The 20,078-nt window shown below is 33.3% G+C and overlaps 3 protein-coding genes across 4 annotated transcripts in view; all 3 read left to right on the top strand.

Annotated features, from left to right (window-relative positions):
* The first annotated feature begins 10,631 nt into the window (after positions 1 to 10,631).
* Positions 10,632 to 14,470, top strand: LOC104799968 (KH domain-containing protein At4g18375). The gene is made up of 9 exons (XM_010522661.2): positions 10,632 to 11,054; positions 11,205 to 11,796; positions 12,241 to 12,690; positions 12,807 to 13,055; positions 13,145 to 13,390; positions 13,503 to 13,582; positions 13,687 to 13,795; positions 13,891 to 14,017; positions 14,124 to 14,470. Exons 1-9 carry the CDS (start codon positions 10,951 to 10,953, stop codon positions 14,144 to 14,146), a joined length of 1,980 nt encoding a protein of 659 aa, XP_010520963.1. The 5' UTR covers positions 10,632 to 10,950; the 3' UTR covers positions 14,147 to 14,470.
* A 752-nt stretch (positions 14,471 to 15,222) lies between these two features.
* On the top strand, positions 15,223 to 18,202 carry LOC104799967 (nephrocystin-3). Its single transcript, XM_010522660.1, has 9 exons — positions 15,223 to 15,364; positions 15,568 to 15,765; positions 15,832 to 16,108; positions 16,246 to 16,396; positions 16,480 to 16,702; positions 16,794 to 16,885; positions 17,065 to 17,200; positions 17,323 to 17,654; positions 17,828 to 18,202. The coding sequence occupies exons 1-9, from the start codon at positions 15,315 to 15,317 to the stop codon at positions 18,073 to 18,075; spliced, it is 1,707 nt and encodes a 568-aa protein (XP_010520962.1). The 5' UTR covers positions 15,223 to 15,314; the 3' UTR covers positions 18,076 to 18,202.
* An 80-nt stretch (positions 18,203 to 18,282) lies between these two features.
* LOC104799965 (protein phosphatase 2C 57) overlaps positions 18,283 to 20,078 on the top strand; it is a 2,730-nt gene continuing 934 nt past the window's right edge. The window contains exons 1-7 of one of the 2 annotated variants that reach the window (XM_010522658.1): positions 18,283 to 18,757; positions 18,850 to 18,978; positions 19,065 to 19,167; positions 19,309 to 19,419; positions 19,561 to 19,640; positions 19,738 to 19,791; positions 19,936 to 20,070. In XM_010522658.1, the coding sequence (XP_010520960.1) occupies positions 18,411 to 18,757; positions 18,850 to 18,978; positions 19,065 to 19,167; positions 19,309 to 19,419; positions 19,561 to 19,640; positions 19,738 to 19,791; positions 19,936 to 20,070 (959 nt within the window). In that variant the 5' untranslated portion in view covers positions 18,283 to 18,410. The remainder of the gene's footprint in view (positions 18,758 to 18,849; positions 18,979 to 19,064; positions 19,168 to 19,308; positions 19,420 to 19,560; positions 19,641 to 19,737; positions 19,792 to 19,935; positions 20,071 to 20,078) is intronic. The other variant, XM_010522659.2, reaches the window with a different exon arrangement.

The following is a 20,078-nucleotide window of genomic DNA, read 5'->3' as shown; positions in this document are numbered from 1 at the left end:
TACCGATCACATTTTTTTCGGGAGAAAATGTTGTCATTTGTTCATCAACGTTTTCAGAAATTATTCTCCAGCTCAAAGAGAATGATTTCCCAAAAAAAAATCGATTTATGCACATATATGTACACACACACACAAGTTGCAATTGAATCTATCTTCAAATGTTTGTAGATATCGGTATTGCTAACGTAGATTAAAAAATGTAATAATGATTTTTATATTAAGTTTGATTGCACTAACAACATACATATATAAAATGATACAACATTATGGATTCGAGCTAAATGGACACTCTTTTATTTGAAAGAATTCTAAATCTGTGTTTCTATTTAAGATAATATTTTTTTAATAATGAAATATATATTGTAATTCTATCAAGCAATTCATCGTGTAATATAAAGATAGTTTAGTACATACTATATGTTTAATATGTCACTAATACTATAGTGTAAAGTAAATCGCAATAGAACCCCAAATGTTTCGTCTCCTAACAAATTTCGATTTTATTTTTCAGTTAATTTTTCGCGCATTAAATAATTCAAAACAAAAAAACACTAAAAAAATTACTTTTTGCATAGAAAAAAGGTTACAATTTTCTATTGAATTTTCAAATTCAAAATTTCTCTTTTTAGTTAAATTTCTCGAATTTTCATTTTAAAGTTACATATAATTTCAATTTTCCGAATAAATATGGTAGCATATATATATATATATATATATCTTTATTTGATGTAGAATCTCTTACATATATAAAAGTAGAGTTATCTTTGAGGGAGTGACACGTGTAATGAGTGCTCTATATAATTCAATCAAAAATATAATAAATCAATTAGAAATATTATTTGAATATGTATGTAATTTGATACATGCAATTTAAATCTATCTATCTATATATATAAAAGTTGAGTTTAAAACAATTTGGTGAAGCCACCTCATCTCCACCTCATTATCTACATGACATTTTTTTTAATTTTTTATTTATCATTCAAAAACTCCTTAATTATATATAAATTGATTAGATTATCATTAATTTTTAGACATAAACAATAACGTTTTGAAAATATAAAAGCCATGTTATACAAAAAAAGAAAAAAACACTAAATATTTATGACAAAAAAAATATTTTAACAAAAGCGTTTTCATCATATATGACATTTATTTAAATTTTTATTTGTCATTTAACGAAAACATCATCTCTCTTTTTATATAATAAAGGGCTGATTCATATTTTAATGAATATTTTTATATTACATTACATTTAAAAATCTTATCTGGTTAGCGGTAATAGTATTTACACATGAATAATCATTTCTATAAGGTAACAATATTTACACATAAATAACACTTTTTATAAAATGATTTTATCAAAAACATTTACGCATTGATTATAATATTATATTTCAGTGCATTAAAAAAAAGAAACGGGTGTGTATGAGTAAATGAATAAATTCAATTTTGTTTTTATTACATTCATTATTGTAATTTCCAATTATATTGCATATTAGAGTAAAAAATTAAAACGCATCAACATAATTTATTGCCCCACTAATCACTGTATTTATTATTTGGATGTTGCTTAGGTTTGGTTATACTAAAAGTCACGTAGCAAAAATTTACAATATAAATAAATGACATATCAGTATTTACATGGAAGTTTTTGTATTTCTCATTGTTTCATCAATTTCTCTAAAAAAAAATAACGTTCTGTTGGGGTAATTGAAAAATTCATTTTACCTTTAAAATCATAATTGTAATTTATTGCATTAAAAAAACGTAGGCTCTAAAACGTGGTATTCATTCCTCCACCAATAATCATATAAAAACGTGATATCCTTTTCACATGTAAGCGCAATTAATAAGAACAGATATTCGAAAAAACAAACAATAACGATAAAAAAATAAATAACTCCGCGAAAAGTCTACGACGGTGTGCGCATCGTTCGAGCGATGGAGGAGAGAGACGGCGGCGGCGGCGCATTGAATTATGAGGCAAGTGTATGCATTGGAGGATTTGGGGTCGGGATTTGACGAGGGCTATAGGGATATCGAGATCATAGGGTCTTGATTTTGGTGGAGATGAGTGGAAATGAGGATTCTTCCGGTGTTATTTTTATTATAGGAATGTACTTCAAAATGTTTTTTTATTTGATTAAAGTTTTTTTGTTTTTATGTGAAAAGTCATATTTCATTTACATGGTATATATATACACATTTTTTGGATACCTGATATTTTTATAAATAATCAATTTCAAATATATGAATCATATATTTAGAGAGTTTAAACAACATATGAAAGAGAGAGAAATAAACACTTAGAAAACACGAGGTCCTAAAAATGGTGGAGTTTTATTGGTTGGACCATATATAAAAAATGATTAGTTTTAATAATAAAATATGATAAAATTAAATTAGAAGAATTTTTTTAAAGGAGACATGAATAACCAAAAATGAAATGGTAAGAGAAATTTCTTTCAATAAAATTAACACTGAAAACATCCAGAAAAAAAAATAGACTTCGATCATCACATATGGTTACGATGGATGATTTCGAGGTTCAAATACAAACAAATGAGATGCATGTGCAAGCGGAATTCAAGTTTGCAACTCATTGGTGGTATAAGGAAAATGACTACATGTATATATACACATGCTACATATATATAATATGATTTTGAACTTGATAGAAAAAATTATGTATATCTCCACCTATATATATATATATAAATTGAACAATGGTGGTATTTAGATTTGCAAATGCATGTGCAAGAATTTTTAGAGAGTTCCACCATTTCGGTCTGCTTAACAGGACAGTAGGTCCGAGGAACTTGAGATGGTCGTTGCACAGGATAACACCATTACATACGAATGAAAAGCTAAGGTCAAGGTTGGCCGATAAGTTGAACATACTCTTTCCATTACCGACGAGTCTCAGGTAAAATACATAGAAGTGATGCAACGAATAATCGATCATAGTCTCGCCTTCTCACGTCCGGACAATGCAACTTTCATCATGATGGTCGGTTAGGAAAGGTGATCAATTCACTTTTTTAGATTCTTGAGTTTAATAAAATCTTTATTCATGTATATATATATATAGTTATGATTCCAATGGTTTAAGATTTTTTTTTTATGTATATATAATTATTAAGAATTTTCTTATATAAAAATAGTAATTCAAAATTTATGATACAATATTTTCTAAATAATTTTTATTTCTTTAAAAAATGTCAATGTAAATGGTATTTTCGAAATACATTATTTTATTATCATAGTAAAAATTTAGATTTTTAAAATGATAAGTTTTATCAACCTACATATAGTTAACAAATAAGTATAAATTGGCCATTAAGCCAATATAAGAAACTACACTGGGAAAAATGGTAAAATATCACAATTTTATATAGATGAATATGTATTGAAATAATTTATGTAAAAATTAAGTAGAAATATTATGAATATCATATTATTCCAACGCTTTTCCAATATTATTTAATTAAAAATGATAAAATAAAGTTTTTAACAAAACGTGCAAATAGACATAACATAAAACATTCAATTTCAATACATATTCAATCACTTTATCGTTAAAACTATATACAATTATATTGACAAGCTAATTCAATATAAAAATAATTTTATAATATAATAATATAATTATATATAAATTCTTTTCTTCCATGTATATATTGATTTAATAATAGAAGGTTTGCCACATTCATATCAATGATTTTTCATTACAAAAAGGTAAAAAAATCATATTAATAACAAAAAATAAATGCAAACTTATAAAATGTAATAAATTTCAAGTTTAAATTACCGTTCAAACTAAATATACACAAAAAATAAATAGTTATTAGTTTTATACAAATAAAAAGTATTAAATAAAAAAATTAGGAATAAAACATAAACAAAACATAAAATATATGGTTAGTAGAACATTGATCAAATATAAATATCAAATAATAGATAGTTAAATAAAAGTTAATTAATTGGTTAAATATAAACATGGAGTAAGAAGTAATTTAATTAATATATATACATATGTATTTATTCGATTTTTTACTTTTTATATGGGTGAACTTAAATTAACATTTACAAGTGAGGATGTCATGACTTGGTAAAAAAAACTCATAAATACTGATCTATATATATTTCTTTAATAAATATTTAGAAATCTCAACCCACTTAATTATTTAGTCTGTTTATTTGATCGCGTATTTGTACAAATGAAATCATTAACTGAGCTCCACTTCAACCACCTGCTCTGCTCTCTCCGGGCAAGTTTCATCCTAATTCTTACATTTAGATAAATACCATTTATCAATTTTATACCCAAAGAGAAATGTAATTTCATAACTCGCAATGATGTGTATACGTTTATCAATTCATGCACCCCCTATTATTATATTACTCGATGTACAAAATATAAAAAAGATATATATATATATATATATATATATATATATAGACGGATCCCTAATATTTAAAAAAGAACTATTTATAAGTTTTAACAAAATTCCAAATAAAATGCCCATTAAATTTTTTGTATAACCCTTCTTTATTTTTTATTTTATATGATTTTTATTTTAAATAATTCTTATTATTTTGTCCATTTTTCCTATATAATTATCATACAAATAAATTTGTTGTTATACATATTTATTTGATTTTCTATTTGATTTTATAAAGAAATCAATAGACAATTTTTTTTTGAAAATTTTGCATTGATATATGAAGATAGTGAAAAAATCTCAACCATATCAAATTCTCAGTTAATCTTTCAATATATAAATAAATTGATTTGGATGATATGATCATTTTTCAAGTGATTGTATAGTTTATTAGTTTTTTTATATTTTATATATGTATTGTTATTACATGTCAATGTTTAAGAATATATATTTTTTATTTATATTTTTACCATCTAACTAATTTTTTAGGAGAGAGAAGAAAACAAAGATCGATATTACGTATAATCATAATAAATCATTGACATTGAATCTATGCAACGTTTATATACACGACTATCATATTCTTTCAAGTTTATCTCATTTTATTACATTAATATCATTAAATTTTATAAAAATCAAAACAACCCACGCATCGCGCGGGTTATCAACTATGTTGTTAAAAGAATACATTTTACACCTCATTAAGTTGTTCAACCGAAGCAATTCCAACATTTTACACCTCATTCTACAAACTCTGCCTATTTTTCATAGGTCTACATATGTTGTTCAACCGAAGCAATTCCAACTTCAGGTTTGTTGATCTATCTATTTTTCTCTTTTAAAACTAAATCTTAGATATACATACATATACATATCTTATACACGCGTTATATTTCGAAGTTTGTTTTTAAGTTTTTCGGTTACCGTAACTTTTTATGTCAGGTTTATTCTCTTTCTATTTTTTTTCCAGTTGCATAAACATTGCTAAATCTCCATCTTTATGTATACATGCACACACATATTTTATACACGCGTATACGTTTTTTTAGTTTTATTTATTTATTTTTGTTTAGCATAGCTTTTTATATGGGTTATTTATATATTTTCTTCAACATTAAATTATTAAATATCCATCTCTATCTCTATGCATGTATAAACATATCTTCTACACATATTTATGTTTTCTAAGATTTAGACTTTTTCTGGTTTTATTATTTATAACAATAAATCAGCCAACCAACATATCAATTTGTTAGTGTTAGCAATTTTTTATTGCGCCAGAGTTTTTTGTGATAATCAAAACAGTTGCAAGTATGACCGTTGTTGGTTATTCTGATAAAAAAATGGATGTCAAATTTGGGCACAAGGTATATTTTTGTTTTAATTTTCGCATTGCTTAGATGTTTTTTTTCTAATATCTTTATGATTTACTCAATATTATTTAACATTTTTACATTATTATCATTGTCTATACTAAAATTTTTATTATAGATATGAATATAATCAATCACGTTTGATAATGTTATATATCACTCAGTAAAAATAATCAAATTGTTGCAATTGTGGCCTTGAAAAAAAAAAGACATTATCATTTACTTCAATGAAATTATTCTAACACTGATTACAAATTATAGTAGAAATTTTGTTATGTTTCTGTTTAATTACTTTGAAGTTTTTAAAGATTTGATTTTATAAAAACTATATCCTTCCTATTTTACATATAGGTCCACTAACACTGTTCATACATTAGATATATGCATGCATGTATGAACCGTAGATGAATATATATATGTCAACACACTTAGGAGATTTCATATATTTGTTTGATTATTAGCACATATACAAATTTATCATGTAACGTTGCTAATTTGTCATCTCTATATATGTGTGTATACATATATCTCATACGCTAAGTCATCATCTCTATATACGCATGTATACATATATTTTATATGCACGTCTACATTTTCTTGGATTTTTTTAATTTTAGTTTAACATAGCTTTTTTTTGTTAACCGGGGAGTTCACCGGGTCTTCGACCCAACCTACATCTCTCCAAACACGGGAGCAGCCTTTAGAATAACGCATAAATGCGTCATTCCCTCCCCGCCTCAGTCTCAAAGAGACTTGGCCACCAGGAATGCCTACCGCTCGACCACCACGAGGTGGGTCCATAGCTTCCTAGATATATGATTATTAAAATTTTGCTGGTTTTACTTTTGATCAATAAATCAACTAGCCAAACATATCAAATTCTTCGTGTTAGACTATTAGCAATTTGTTAAATATTAATAAATATAACTGTTCCTCGTTGTTCATCTGAGTTTTTTGCGAATACCAAAACAGTTGCAATTATATGAACGTTATTGACTACTTTGGTAAAAAAAAAAGTGGATGTAAAACTTATATTTTTTTTTAAAATTTTCACATTATTTAGATGTCTTTCTCTTAATATTATTATGATTTATCCATTATTATTTAATAACGTTTTTCCTGATTTTGATAAAACATTATACAATAGACAATGAAAATATTGCATACGTTCATATCTACGTATTTTTTTAAATGATTAGCTATATTAAAATTTTTTATGATAAATATGAATATAAATCAATCATGTCAGATAATGTTATACAACTGATTAAAAATAATAAAGTTATTACAAATGTGCCTTGGGAAAAAAGAGGATATATTATTATTTACTTTAATGAAATTATTTCATAGCAATGATTACCAATTATAGTAGAAATTTCGCATTTATGTTATGTTTTAGTTTAATTATTTTGAAGTTTATTTTCTATGATTTATAAATCTATATTTTGGTTTTCTTCCCATTTCATTTTAGTAAATTTTATTAAAAAATATTTATGATTTAAAATTGTAAATGTGTTTGATATCAAAGATCCATTCATGTCCGTTCAGGTTTGTAATCCAATCGTTTTTTTCTTTTGATCTCACCTTTTTTTTAGTATTTTTGTTGTGTCAATTGCTTTTAGAATCTATCAATATTATATTTTTTCTTCACATAATATGATACCAAAACACATATTTTAATTTTTTAATTTATATCATATGTATATATTATATATGTTTATATATAGAAGTAAACAATTTGTTTTTGTTTGTATTTAACATGTTTGTTTTTATATATGATTAATTTAATTTTTAAATTTGATTTTAGTAGCAATGAATTGCAATTTATATAGTTACTATTTTCCATATCTATATATATAAAAGTTTTATTTGGATCAATTTGGTGCACCCATCTACACATATCTTATGTTTAATTTTGTTTAATTTTGTTTAATTTATATAACACAAAATATTTATCTACTAATTATATTCTTTATATTTTTAAAAAAGGGTAAAACCCCTAAAAAACCTCCAACTTATAAAAATATATACAAATAAACCTTCAACTTGAAAAACTATCATTCAATCCCCGAACTTGTAACTTGTCACTGAATAAAACCTCGAACTTGCAAATTATTGCTCTAATAAACCTTTGACCAGTTTGACCACAATTTCAGGCGATCGGAAATCCACGTATTAACGGATTGCTAATGTCACCTTATACACATTATCAATTTTAATTTAAAAAATGACATCAACAATCCGTCAATACATAGATTTCTGATCGTTTGAAATTGTGGTCAAACCGGTCAAAAGTTTATTAGAGCAATAATTTGCAAGTTCGAGGTTTTATTCAGTAACAAGTTACAAGTTCGGGGATTGAATGACAGCTTTTCAAATTGAAGGTTTATTTGTATATATTTTTGCAAGTTGGAGGTTTTTTAGGGGTTTTACCCTTTTAAAAAAGATCATCCCAATGCGTAAGTGCATATATTATTGTATTTAATGTTTGATTTATTCATATGAAAGTAATGAATAAATATACTACATATATTGCAAATAAAATCATTATTGATCAAATTAAATTCATTGTAGGAATAAAAAAATCGCACAATGATATCAATACATGTAAGATTGGATCATATGAGTACACATCATAATTATCGGAGTATTATGGTCAGATTTCTAAGGATATGGGATGAACGAAATCCTTTTAATGGGAATGAGTTCATTGGCATCAGATTCTTATTAATCGATGAAAGTGTATGATCTGGTCGACATTTATTTTATTATGTTACGATTATCAAAGAACTAATCTTTTCGACTTACATCGTCGCAGGAGAATGTTGTTGAAGGAAAAATATTTCAGAACCATGTAGAAAAATTTAAAAATATAATAAATGAAGGAGATATATTTTTAGTCACACATTTCAAGATTCTACCAAATAAAAATATATACAAATTAACAAACCATAAATTTCGTATTTATTTTACAGAATATACTACTGTTGAAAATATTGTTGTAACTACTTATAGTATTGCTAAAGAAAAATTTCGAATATATTTATACGACGATTTATTGGCATTGGTAGACAAAAAACAAGATCTACCAGGTACGTGATATTATAACAAAACAAAAAAAAAATAATAGGTTTTTTTAATTAATATATATTCTCTAATGTTACAGATATTATTGGAGTTTTAGTCGCAATATAAGGATCAAATTTACGAATGTCGTCATGAACTCAGAAAATTATTCTCTATTTATTATTGGAAGAGTAAGTTTTCAAATTTTATTTACACTGCAAACAATGTCATTTTAAAAATTTTTAAACTTAGTTAGTTTTGTATATACTAACATGTAATTTCAATATAAAAACCAACAACAATATTGTCAAGCTTTCTCTATGGGATGATCTCGCTGCAGAACTCCGTTCACAAATACATAGATTGAATATCAGAAAAAGTATCGTAGTCATTACGAGTATCAATCCAAAAATTATCGACGGTAATTATTTAGTACAAATTAATTTCTGAATATTTTTGATAAATTAATATTTAAATATCATTATCATTGTTATATTGTGTTTACTAATATATTTTATGCATCAGGTGTTCTATCGTTCAATACATCAACATCTACAAAGATTTATATAGATGAAAGACTCAACATTATCAAAAAATTTCGTCTAAGATAAATAAATTATATCATTCTTGAAAAAATCTATACTGATAATATTTACTAAAATAATTTTTATTATTACCTTACAACTGAATTTTTGGCAGACATTGAAGAAAAGTCTACACCAGTACTGAAGACAACCATAATAAATCGATTATATTGAATCACTAAAATATCTATACAACGATGTCAATATTCTAGCATTGATTTAATTCTTTTTGCAAAATATATGATGATGTTTTTATATTATTAAAATTTTCTATTTATATTTAGTTTAACTCGAACAACTTATCAATCTTACTTTTTGCTACATTCATATTAACAAATTAAATACAAATATAAAATATTTCTTATCATACATGTACAATTCAAAATTATCAGAAAATATTTGTCAGATATACACAATATAACCTTAAAAAAAATTGGTATTAATCTAAATATTAGATTTCTAAAACATAGCCAAAATTATGTTATTATTTATAACAATAGTTCCTTATTTTCACTAACCATATTTTTTAAAATACCTTAAAATTTCAAAAATATAACTCTTTCATCATAGAAAATTTTACAAAATATTAATCCGGTATTGCATATTCCAACCATGTAATATCTTATTATCTCTGCAGTTTCTATTAAAAAATGCAATATCCCGTTATCTTCATAATTAAAAAAATTTTCATTTAAAAATATAATTCTGAAATAAAAATCAAAATATATTTTATATTTTTTTTAAAACATATAAGCCGCTAAGAGCTTAAAAATGATATATATGGGAATAAACTGATATAGAATCTCTTATATATAAGATTGTAATGTCATAAATAAATTTTTTCATAATTCTATCGATAACGATCGAATTCACAAAAAAAAATATTATCTATAGAACAACAATAAATAGTATACAAAAGTTATACACGATTATTGACGATTATTTTTTGAAAATAAAAGATAGTATTATCTCAATATTTTTAAAAACTATTTATCATTTTGATTTAAGATATAAATTATAAATTGAAAAATAAAATAAAATATATTTAATTTTAAAAATAACAATATTTTTTAAAAATTTATATATATTTATAGTCGATGTGCGCGGGTTAAAACCTAATATTTTGTACATTTTAATGACTTTTACTTTTATTACTAATTCAGAATGGAAGCAGTGCACAGTTCCTTCGTTCGGTCTCTACTCCCAAAGACGGGGTTTTTTGGAGATCTCTCTCCGCTGGTTGCTCTCCATCTCTGATTAGGGTTTTCGATTTCCTAGGTTGTTACCCTAATTTACCCTAGAAAGTCACCGCAAATTTGCTGCCTTGACGTTCGCCGGGGAAGTAATTGCTACTGTACTTGGTTGATTTCGAATTTCCGGCGAACCCTCGACTTCGAATTTGGAAATACCCCGGCGAAAATGGGTAGTTGAGGAAATTGATCGGACTGAATTTTGTCTGCGAAAGTTTGTTTCTTTCTCATGGAGAGATCTAGATCGAAGAGGAACTACTATTATGACCAGGACTATGATGGAGATTCCATGGGGAGGACCAAACCCAGGTACAGCAGGATGACATTGGGGCAGTGAACAGGTAGAAACATTCAAATTTCAATATAGAGTACAAAGAATAACCGAGTGGTCGGTTAAGTAAGGATTTCGACTAACTTGCATTACCCCCTTCATTTCTTCTTCAAGAATCCCGGTACCTCTTGTTACTAGGAGCATTTTTGAAGTTGCCACCACTTCGGTGGCGGCGGCGGAGGAGGAAACGGCAGATACCGCGGCGGAGGTGGTGGAGGGAACGGTCGGCTCTCGAAACCCCAGCCGGACTCGATGGTGACGACGACGTACCGTATACTCTGTCTCGACGCCAAAGCCGGCGGAGTCATCGGCAAGTCCGGGTCGATCATCAAGTCGATTAGACAGCACACCGGCGCGTGGATCAATGTGCATGAGCTTGTCCCCGGGGATACCGAGCGCATCATCGAAATCTCCGACACGCGCCGCCGCGACCCGGACGGTAGAGTGCCATCGTTCTCGCCGGCGCAGGAGGCTCTGTTCCTCATTCACGACAGGATTCTGGAGAGCGACGCGCAGTACGGTTACGGCGGACCCCCGGAGGAGGAAGACTACGGCGGCGTAAGGCCCGGTGTAGGGAGGGTGGTGACGCGGTTGGTGGTCTCGAGGATGCATGTTGGTTGCTTGTTGGGCAAAGGTGGGAAGATCATTGAACAGATGAGGATCGAGACCAAGACCCATATCAGGATTTTGCCGAGGGACGTTAATCTGCCTCGTTGTGTTTCCGTGTCGGAAGAGATTGTTCAGGTCAGGTTTGGACATTGCTGCAATGACACTGTGAAAGAAGACCCTTTGAGTTTTTCTTTCTTCCTGATATGACTTCTCATTTTATCAGTGCTTGGTGTTTCGGTTTCTGGAGTTACACTGAGCATTTAGGAGTTTCTTTTTTTTTTTAAATGTGGAAGGTGTTCTGCCATGGGTAATTCTCAATTTTTGGTTTGGGAAAAAGGGTAAAGATTGAGTCTTGGATCGATAACGATACCAAGCATAAAAAATGTCGAAGCTAGTCGCGCTCGATAGATTTATAGTTAGCTTGATAATGATCAATGATGGTTATGCCTTTGATAGTGTTGTGATATTGTTTAACAACAGTCAAGGTATGATCTTATGTGGCTACATTTGCGGCGTAACTTGACTCCAAGCTTTTCTTATGTCAAGGAAATGTTTTCTTTTCTGGTGTTGATTCTTCAGGTTGTAGGGGAGACACATGCAGTTAAAAACGCTCTAGCAGCTATTTCATCTCGCCTTAGGGAGAGTCAGCATCGTGATCGAAGTCATTTCCATGGGCGAGCACATTCACCCGAAAGACCTTTCCCACCGGTTGATGATTATATCCCTCAACAGAGGCAGCAATCTATGGATAGATTTCCTGATTCCAATTACAGAAACAATAACTTCGGCTCTCGTCAATCCAATTATGCAACCGAAACTCCATCTCTTCCCATTGGTGAGAATGCACAACCCTTCTATAACGAGGAGCTTGTGTTCCGGATTCTCTGCCCAGTTGACAAGGTTGTTCGGGTTGTCGGGGAATCTCAAGGAATAATAGACTTGCTTCAAAATGAAATTGGTGTAGACATTAGGGTATCTGATCCTATAGCAGGATCAGATGAACAGATAATAACTATTTCTTCATACGAGGTACTCTGAATATCTCTAAATATGTCTTAGAGCATCTTTTACGAGACCTTTCATTTGTACCTATTCGTAGTGATGTTAACTTTGGTTTATCTTCGTCTTTGCCTCTTCTTTGTTAGGCTCCTGATGACGAGCTGTTTCCAGCTCAAGAGGCTTTGTTGCACATTCAAACTCGTATCGTTGACCTTATTCCAGATAAAGAGAACTTTATAACGACCCGATTACTTGTACCTTCTGGTGATACTGTATGTTTGGATGGGAAAGAAGGATCCTTAATCGAAATAAGAAGATTAACCGGAGCAGACATTGAGATTCTACCTAGGGAAGAATGCCCTCCATATGTTTCCATTACTGATGATGTTGTACAGGTTTGCTGCCTAACTTGAGAATCCGGGCTCGTCCTAAAACATCTTGTCTATGATTCCTTTCTCGATGAAAATTTTCCATGTCCATGCAGATTGTTGGCGAGATCAAAGCAGCTCGAGATGCACTTGTTGAGTTGACGTTAAGATTGAGAAGACAAATGTACAAGGAGTTCTTTCAAAAGGAGGAGACACCGGCTTCCACTTCAGCAACCGGTCCTAATGATGTTGTTGCATTAGTAGATGCAGTAGCATCAACAAATAACATAAATCAATCTCGTGAAGGTCATACCGGTTCCAATCTGAACTTGCAAGCTATCCCGAGTGCTCCACAATATAAGGTTGTATTCTTAGCAGTGATATTCCAGTCTGGTAATTCAACAATGATTTGAATGTTCTCAACCATGGAAACAGTTGAAAGTAGCCTTCTATATTTTGTTCCTGTTTTCGTAGGAAGCTGGTGGATCTGACGCTGCTGCAAATGCAATGACAACTGAAAGTGAAAACCGGGATGACATTGGGGCAGTGAACAGGTAGAAACATTCAAATTTCAATATAGAGTACAAAGAATAACCGAGTGGTCGGTTAAGTAAGGATTTCGACTAACTTGCATTACCCCCTTCATTTCTTCTTCAAGAATCCCGGTACCTCTTGTTACTAGGAGCATTTTTGAAGTTGTCTTACCAGAACAAGTGGTTCCTAAGCTCGTAACAAAGTCAAGAAACAAACTTGCACAGATCAGTGAGGTTAAAAAACTCGACTCTGGATGTGGATCAGAATGTGTTATTATCCATGTTTAACTGAATTTGAGTTTCTTTTCACTCATTCCACTTGATCATAGTTGTCTGGAGCTAACGTAACTCTGGTGGAAGACCGACCAGAAGAACCCGAAAAGATAATCCGGATATCGGGTACACCCGAGCAGGCCGAGAGAGCTCAGAGCTTGCTTCAAGGCTTTATCTTGAGCAGTAAGTTCTCTGTTGTGAACTAGGAGGATGTAGTAATGTACCTTCTTCAAATCCATGGTTTCAACTGAGTTGAGAGACTGTTTCTTTTATTTCTTTTTTTATTCAGCACAAGAGGATGATGGACCATGACCTGAACGCACGATGGCCGTTGTTGTGTTCATCACTTGCAGAGGAAAATAATTTGGGGGGGGGGTGTTTAGGGTTTGGGTAGTGAAGGTGATCTTATCAGGAAAATGTGTTTTGGATGATCTCTTGGTGTTTGTTTCTATGTTGTGTTCTTTTTTTTTTTCTCTCTCAGGCATGTTTTTGTAACCATAAGTAGTAGGGGTGGATGTTTCGGTTTTCGGTTCGGAATTCAAACTGTTCGGTTTGAAAACGTTATTTTTTTATTTTATAAAAATTGTACCAAACTGGAATCGAATGTTAAATGGTTCGATATTAGTGTTGGTTTGATTCGAAATGGTATCAAAATGGTATCATTACATGAATATGGATGGAATAAATATCAACCATAATATTTACGTATATATTAGTGGATAATTTGGATTTTGCTTCAGTAAGGGTTTGGTTTGGTATTTGTATAGTTCGGTTGGGAAACAATATATTCGGTTTTATAAAATTATATCAAATATCGGATTGGAATTAAATTTTCGAACCGAAGTGTCCACACTAATAGGCAGTTGGTTGTTAGTCATTTTTATTCATTAGTGTGTTCTTTTCATTTCGTTTTTGTTATATATATAAAAAAAAAAGTGAACAGAACAATAACACACAGAACTGAATCTTGAACGGTTTTTATTTTTATTTTTAAATCAAATTAACAATTTCAAATTTAATTTGATAATGTGCTTAGTATAAAAACCGCGCCAAATAAATTCTCGTTTCAGTTCGTTTTCGTGTAGCCATGGGCAATTAGATGTTTTCGATTTTGATCAACAGTACTACGGAACCCAACTGATCCGGTTAACCATACCGGTGTCAAACTGGTTTTCTGGTGGACACTGTGCATAGAAGAACTGAATGATCTGTTATTGGGCGTCAACCGGATTTAACCGGACCGGTTATGCTCGGCCCAATTGGTTTATGTGTAAATGTGGTGGCAATTTGGTCCGTTCAAGAATTTGGGGCCTAACTGTAAGAATCTCTTAAATTCGGGCTTGGACCAAATTTCTGGATGAGTCGCGAATCCATTTGATCACCGTCATCAATCAGTATCCTCCTCGGCCGGCAGTGCCGCACGACTTCCCTCTCAGGCCAAGTGAGAGCTGCTTCTCGCAGGCTCTCTTTCGTTTCATCAATGGCGTCTTGTATCTCTCTCCTCCCTCGGACCACTCTTCTCTCCAGCTGGTAAATGTTCCTCTCTCTCTCTGTCTTCCGTCTGAAGTCGAACCTCTCAGTTTTTTCGAGTTGTGCCTGAAGAGGGTACGAGGGTCAGCTGTTGTTTAATTTCATGAAAGACGATGTGGGTCAGCTGAAATACATCTCTCCTAGATTTGGGTCTCCGCCAAGTTTTGGAATTTCTTTGGCTGAATTTAGATTTTTGGTTTCAGGACGAACCAAATATGTTGTCCGTCGAGCCTCTTTCAGAGAGATTTTTTGTGGCCATGTGTCTGTTTCCGGAGTCGAAAATGGAAGTCTAAGCTTTATCCTGTTCCTGCGCGCCAATTTGTGTCGGGGCCCTTTGGTTCAGAAACTTCTTCGAAGGAGCTGAAAAATTGTGCTACTTTCGGCTTATCTGAAGTTCAAAGGTGAGAACCCCTTATTCCAATTTTTGTGGTATAGAAAAGAAGATTCACATGTGTCTGCTGTTGCAGGTCTGATCTATTGGTAGATACTTCCAGTAACAACAGCTTTAATGGGATGGAAGATTTTGAAAATGAGTTGCAAGAGTTGTTTAATGAAATCAAAACTATGGTAAAGATGGGGAACGTAAAAGACGCTGTAGACCTTCTTCAAGCTAATTATCTTGCCGTGAAAGAACAGATGAACGCCGGTTTGAAAGGTATTGAACAAGCTGCTCTTCTTGACGTTATCGCCTTGGGGTACATGGCTGTTGGAGACTTGAAGCTTGTAAGGCCTCTGCTTGATATGGTGAGTCTGCTTTTCTTACAGTGTTGGTGTTTCGGTTATGAGGATACATGATAAGGGCAACTGTGTTTTTTCTATTTAGACTTGAGTTAGAAAGATCACCCTTTCCTTTTCCCGAATGTCGTACCAAATAAATGCAGATAGACAGGATTGTTGATGGTCTGAAGGATGACGAACCTCTTCTGGATTCAGTACTTGTGCACCTTGGTAGTATGTATTCAGTGGTGGGGAAGTTTGAAAATGCCATACTTGTGCATCAAAGGGTTGTTGGTATATTAGAGGGTAGATATGGTAAACTTCTTCTCATACACATTGTTTGCTTCGGCGGATTCTAGTTTCTATCGTTTCCTTAACTGCCACCTCTTGTTCACTAGGTAAAGGTAGTACACTACTTGTCACACCTCTGTTGGGATTGGCAAAGAGTCTTGGTTCTGCTGGAAAAGCCAATAAAGGAATAGATGTTTACAAACGTGCGATAACTGTTTTAGAGAGTAACAGAGGTGCTAACAGTGAGGATTTGGTGATTCCGTTATTTGCACTTGGAAAACTTCTGCTAAAAGAAAAAAGAGCCACTGATGCAGAAATTCCTTTTACCAGGTACATCATAGGAAAGGACTCTTTCGGTCAAGCTTTGCATTTCCTATGTCTTGAGTGAACTGCAAATGTTAAATGTTTCGGTTCTTGCTAGAATTTTGAACATATACACGAAGAAATACGGAGAGAAAGATGGAAGAGTTGGAATGGCTATGTGTTCCCTTGCTAATGCAAAGTGTGCAAGAGGTGAGTTTGGAGCTTCCATTTATCCCTCTTTCCTGTCACTCTGTCTTGATCTAGTTTGAGAGAAAATATGGCACTTGGGTGTGAAGTCTTTAGGAAAATTAATTGCTTACTTAAGTGAAATGTCAATCCTGAGGCTTGAGTATTGTTAAAGAAGATCAGATGCCTTGATATTTTAACAGGAGCTGCAGAAGACGCTATTGATCTCTACAGGAATGCTCTACAAATCATCAAGGATTCAAATTACATGGCCATAGACGACAGTATCTTGGAAAGCATGAGAACAGATCTGGCTGAGTTGCTTCATTTGGTGGGAAGGTAGAAAATTCTCGTTTTCTTGCTTCCCGGAATGCAGGAACTGGAACCCAGTACTATTGTCTCAGAGTGAAAAGGCTATCTCCACTTATTCTTATGGTCCATTTCAATTTGTCTGCTCGTAGGGGAAACGAGGGACGGGAACTATTAGAAGAATGCTTATTGATCACCGAGAAATACAAAGGGAAAAACCATCCTAGCATGGCTAAGCATCTTCTAAATCTCGCAACATCATATTCACAGTCCAAGAACTTTGTGGAGGCCGAGCGCTTACTCAGGACCTGTTTGGACATCATGGAGAAGTCAGTCGGACCAGAGGACCAGTCAATAACCTTCCCCATGCTGCATCTCGCTGTCACTCTTTCTCAGTTAAACCGGGATGAGGAAGCCGAGAGCCTTGCCTTGAAAGTTCTCCAACTCCGAGAGAACACATTCGGCAAAGACTCCCTCCCCGTAGGTAAAGTCGTCCTCCCATCCACCACAACATCGATAATCAAGAAATTTCATGATGGGTTTTGTAATCTCTCTCATTTCTACATAGTTGCTGCTAAGAATCAAAACCTTTATGGATGAAAGTCTCAAACTTTTGATCCGAAATGACCGTTGTGTTAAACCATGTACCACGTGCAGGGGAAGCACTGGACTGTCTGGTGTCGATCCGGGCAAGGCTAGGAAGAGACGACAGAGAGTTACTGGAGTTGGTGAAAAGGGTTATGATGATACAGGAGAAAGAGTTTGGATCTGAAGCAGAAGAGCTCATTGTTACTCTGCAGAAGATTGTGTATTTCTTGGACAAACTGCGGATGAAAGATGAGAAATTCAAGTTCAGGAGAAGAATTGCTTTGTTAAGAGAGAAGTACAGAGAGAGCATTCCCTAACAAAACTCCCCTTTTTTGTTATCTGACTTGTATTCCTTCTGTAAAGACCCACTTGATTGTTTTAAAAAAAAAAGCTTTGAAAAGGGAGATGTCATGAATACAAAACGTTGGGCCGAGTTGGGCTGCTTCTTAACCCGGTCCGACCCGGCTCGGCCGGACGTGGACCGTTAAATCAGTTAGAGGCATGTTTGATTTCCTTATCTCTTTGAGGAGTACCAAAGGGCCTAACCACCGCCACAAACCATAAGATTCTCTCCCTCTCTCTCTCTCTATCTCTCTCTCACTCACTCACTGCTTCTTATACTGTAACTCGCTTTCGCCTGACTCACTGAGTCATGGCACTCCTGAGTCCGCAGCTACAGCGATTCATCTCTACGAGTCTCTGCCGCCATGACGCCTCTTCCTGCCGAACCTCCGCCTCCGCGGGCGCCGCCGTCAACAGAGGAGGCGGTGGTGGTGTGGTCTCGGTGGCTCATGCTCGGCACCGGTGCTCTGCCATCGCGATCGAAGCTCCATCGTCGATGACGGATGTGGCTCCGATCCGATTCGGGTATACGAGCTTGCAAGGACCTCGAGAGGAGATGGAGGATGCGATCGTCATCCGGTCAGACGGCCTCGATGGGTTCTCCTTCGCCGCCGTTTTCGACGGCCACGCCGGCTCCTCGTCCGTCAGATTTCTCAGGTACCTGTTAGTTTGTTAAGGTCATGCAAACTTGATTTCTGGGATGGTGATTATGGTGTTGATGATGATGATGGTGGTGATAATGATGATAGTGAAGAGCTTTACAAGGAGTGTGTCGGGCAATTGCAAGGTGGGTCGTTGTTGAGTGGAGGTGATTTCACGGCGATCAAGGAGGCTTTGCTGAAGGCTTTTGAAAATGTGGATCAAAATTTGCTGAAATGGTAAAAGATGGGTTTCTTAGGGTTAGAGAAATTTTGTCTTTTGTCTGAAGAAATCAACGATAATTTCTACACAATTCTGCATCCAGGCTTGAAGCAAACGGCGAAGAAGATGAATCTGGGTCAACGGCCACTGTTTTGTTCATCAGAAACGGCATATCCTTCATTTCACACATCGGTGATTCCTGCGTGGTGAGCATTCTAATGGGATCATGTGAAAAGGCTTTCACTTTCTCTGTGACTGTACATTTAAATCTTGCTCGTGTATGGTTTCGATCCGTTCAAGTGCAATAGCAAGCAAATTATAGTCATGATATCATGGTTGTGGCACAGGTTCTGTCTCGATCTGGACAAGCTGAAGAGTTGATTGATTCGCATCGTCCATTTGGAAGCAGTAAGGCCTCTCTTCAGGAAATTAGAAGAATCAGAGAAGCAGGTGGATGGGTGTGTCCTCCTTTATTATTCATAATTTTTTTCTATTGGAGTCGTCGAATTTCTGAATTTGCCCGTGTGAACCGGCAAAGGAGAGTAAAACAATGGACACCTTGCTCATCTTTAGTTCCATATATTATTTCATTCGATCAGATTGTCAATGGGAGGATTTGCGGAGATATAGCTGTTTCCCGTGCGTTTGGTGACATTCGGTTCAAGACAAAGAAATACGAGTTTGGCTCTTTAACTTAAAACATGTTTCTTTTCATCTGTCTGTGGCGTTTTAGTTTATCCCCCTGCTCATACAGGAGTGTTGTTTCTTATGTACAGGATGCTGCAGAAGGGCGTTGAAGAAGGGAGATGGTCTGAAAAATTCGTTTCCAGGTATTGGTTTCTTTGATTCACCATAACCGGTTTTCTGCCAAAATGTAGAAACGGATCAGAACGTTGATTTCCGTCGAGGTTCTCCTAGAAACCGATTTTCAGATGATCTCTAAATGGTTGTATGTTTAATATGGCATTGCCCAGAATACGGTTTAAAGGGGATTTGGTCATTGCAACTCCAGAGATATACCAAGTACCCCTCGCATCGGACGTGGAATTCGTTGTCTTAGCTTCTGATGGATTGTGGGACTACATGAATAGGTTTCCTTTTCTTGTGTCTCTTTCCC

Source organism: Tarenaya hassleriana, unplaced genomic scaffold (assembly GCF_000463585.1).
Source record: "Tarenaya hassleriana unplaced genomic scaffold, ASM46358v1 Cleome62, whole genome shotgun sequence".
Classification (NCBI taxonomy): domain Eukaryota; kingdom Viridiplantae; phylum Streptophyta; class Magnoliopsida; order Brassicales; family Cleomaceae; genus Tarenaya; species Tarenaya hassleriana.
The sequence above is the reverse complement of the archived record's forward strand: the minus strand, read 5'-3'. Positions and strand labels throughout refer to the sequence as shown.

Bases quoted from the DNA above. Each gene is read 5' to 3' on its own strand.
- LOC104799968 (XM_010522661.2), top strand. From the start codon at position 10,951: ATGGAGAGATCTAGATCGAAGAGGAACTACTATTATGACCAGGACTAT. The intron at 11,797-12,240 runs GTCAGGTTTGGA...TTGATTCTTCAG, and splicing joins TGTCGGAAGAGATTGTTCAG to GTTGTAGGGGAGACACATGC. The intron at 13,796-13,890 runs GTTAAAAAACTC...ACTTGATCATAG, and splicing joins AACTTGCACAGATCAGTGAG to TTGTCTGGAGCTAACGTAAC.
- LOC104799967 (XM_010522660.1), top strand. From the start codon at position 15,315: ATGGCGTCTTGTATCTCTCTCCTCCCTCGGACCACTCTTCTCTCCAGC. The intron at 15,365-15,567 runs GTAAATGTTCCT...TTTTGGTTTCAG, and splicing joins ACCACTCTTCTCTCCAGCTG to GACGAACCAAATATGTTGTC. The intron at 17,655-17,827 runs GTAAAGTCGTCC...TACCACGTGCAG, and splicing joins CAAAGACTCCCTCCCCGTAG to GGGAAGCACTGGACTGTCTG.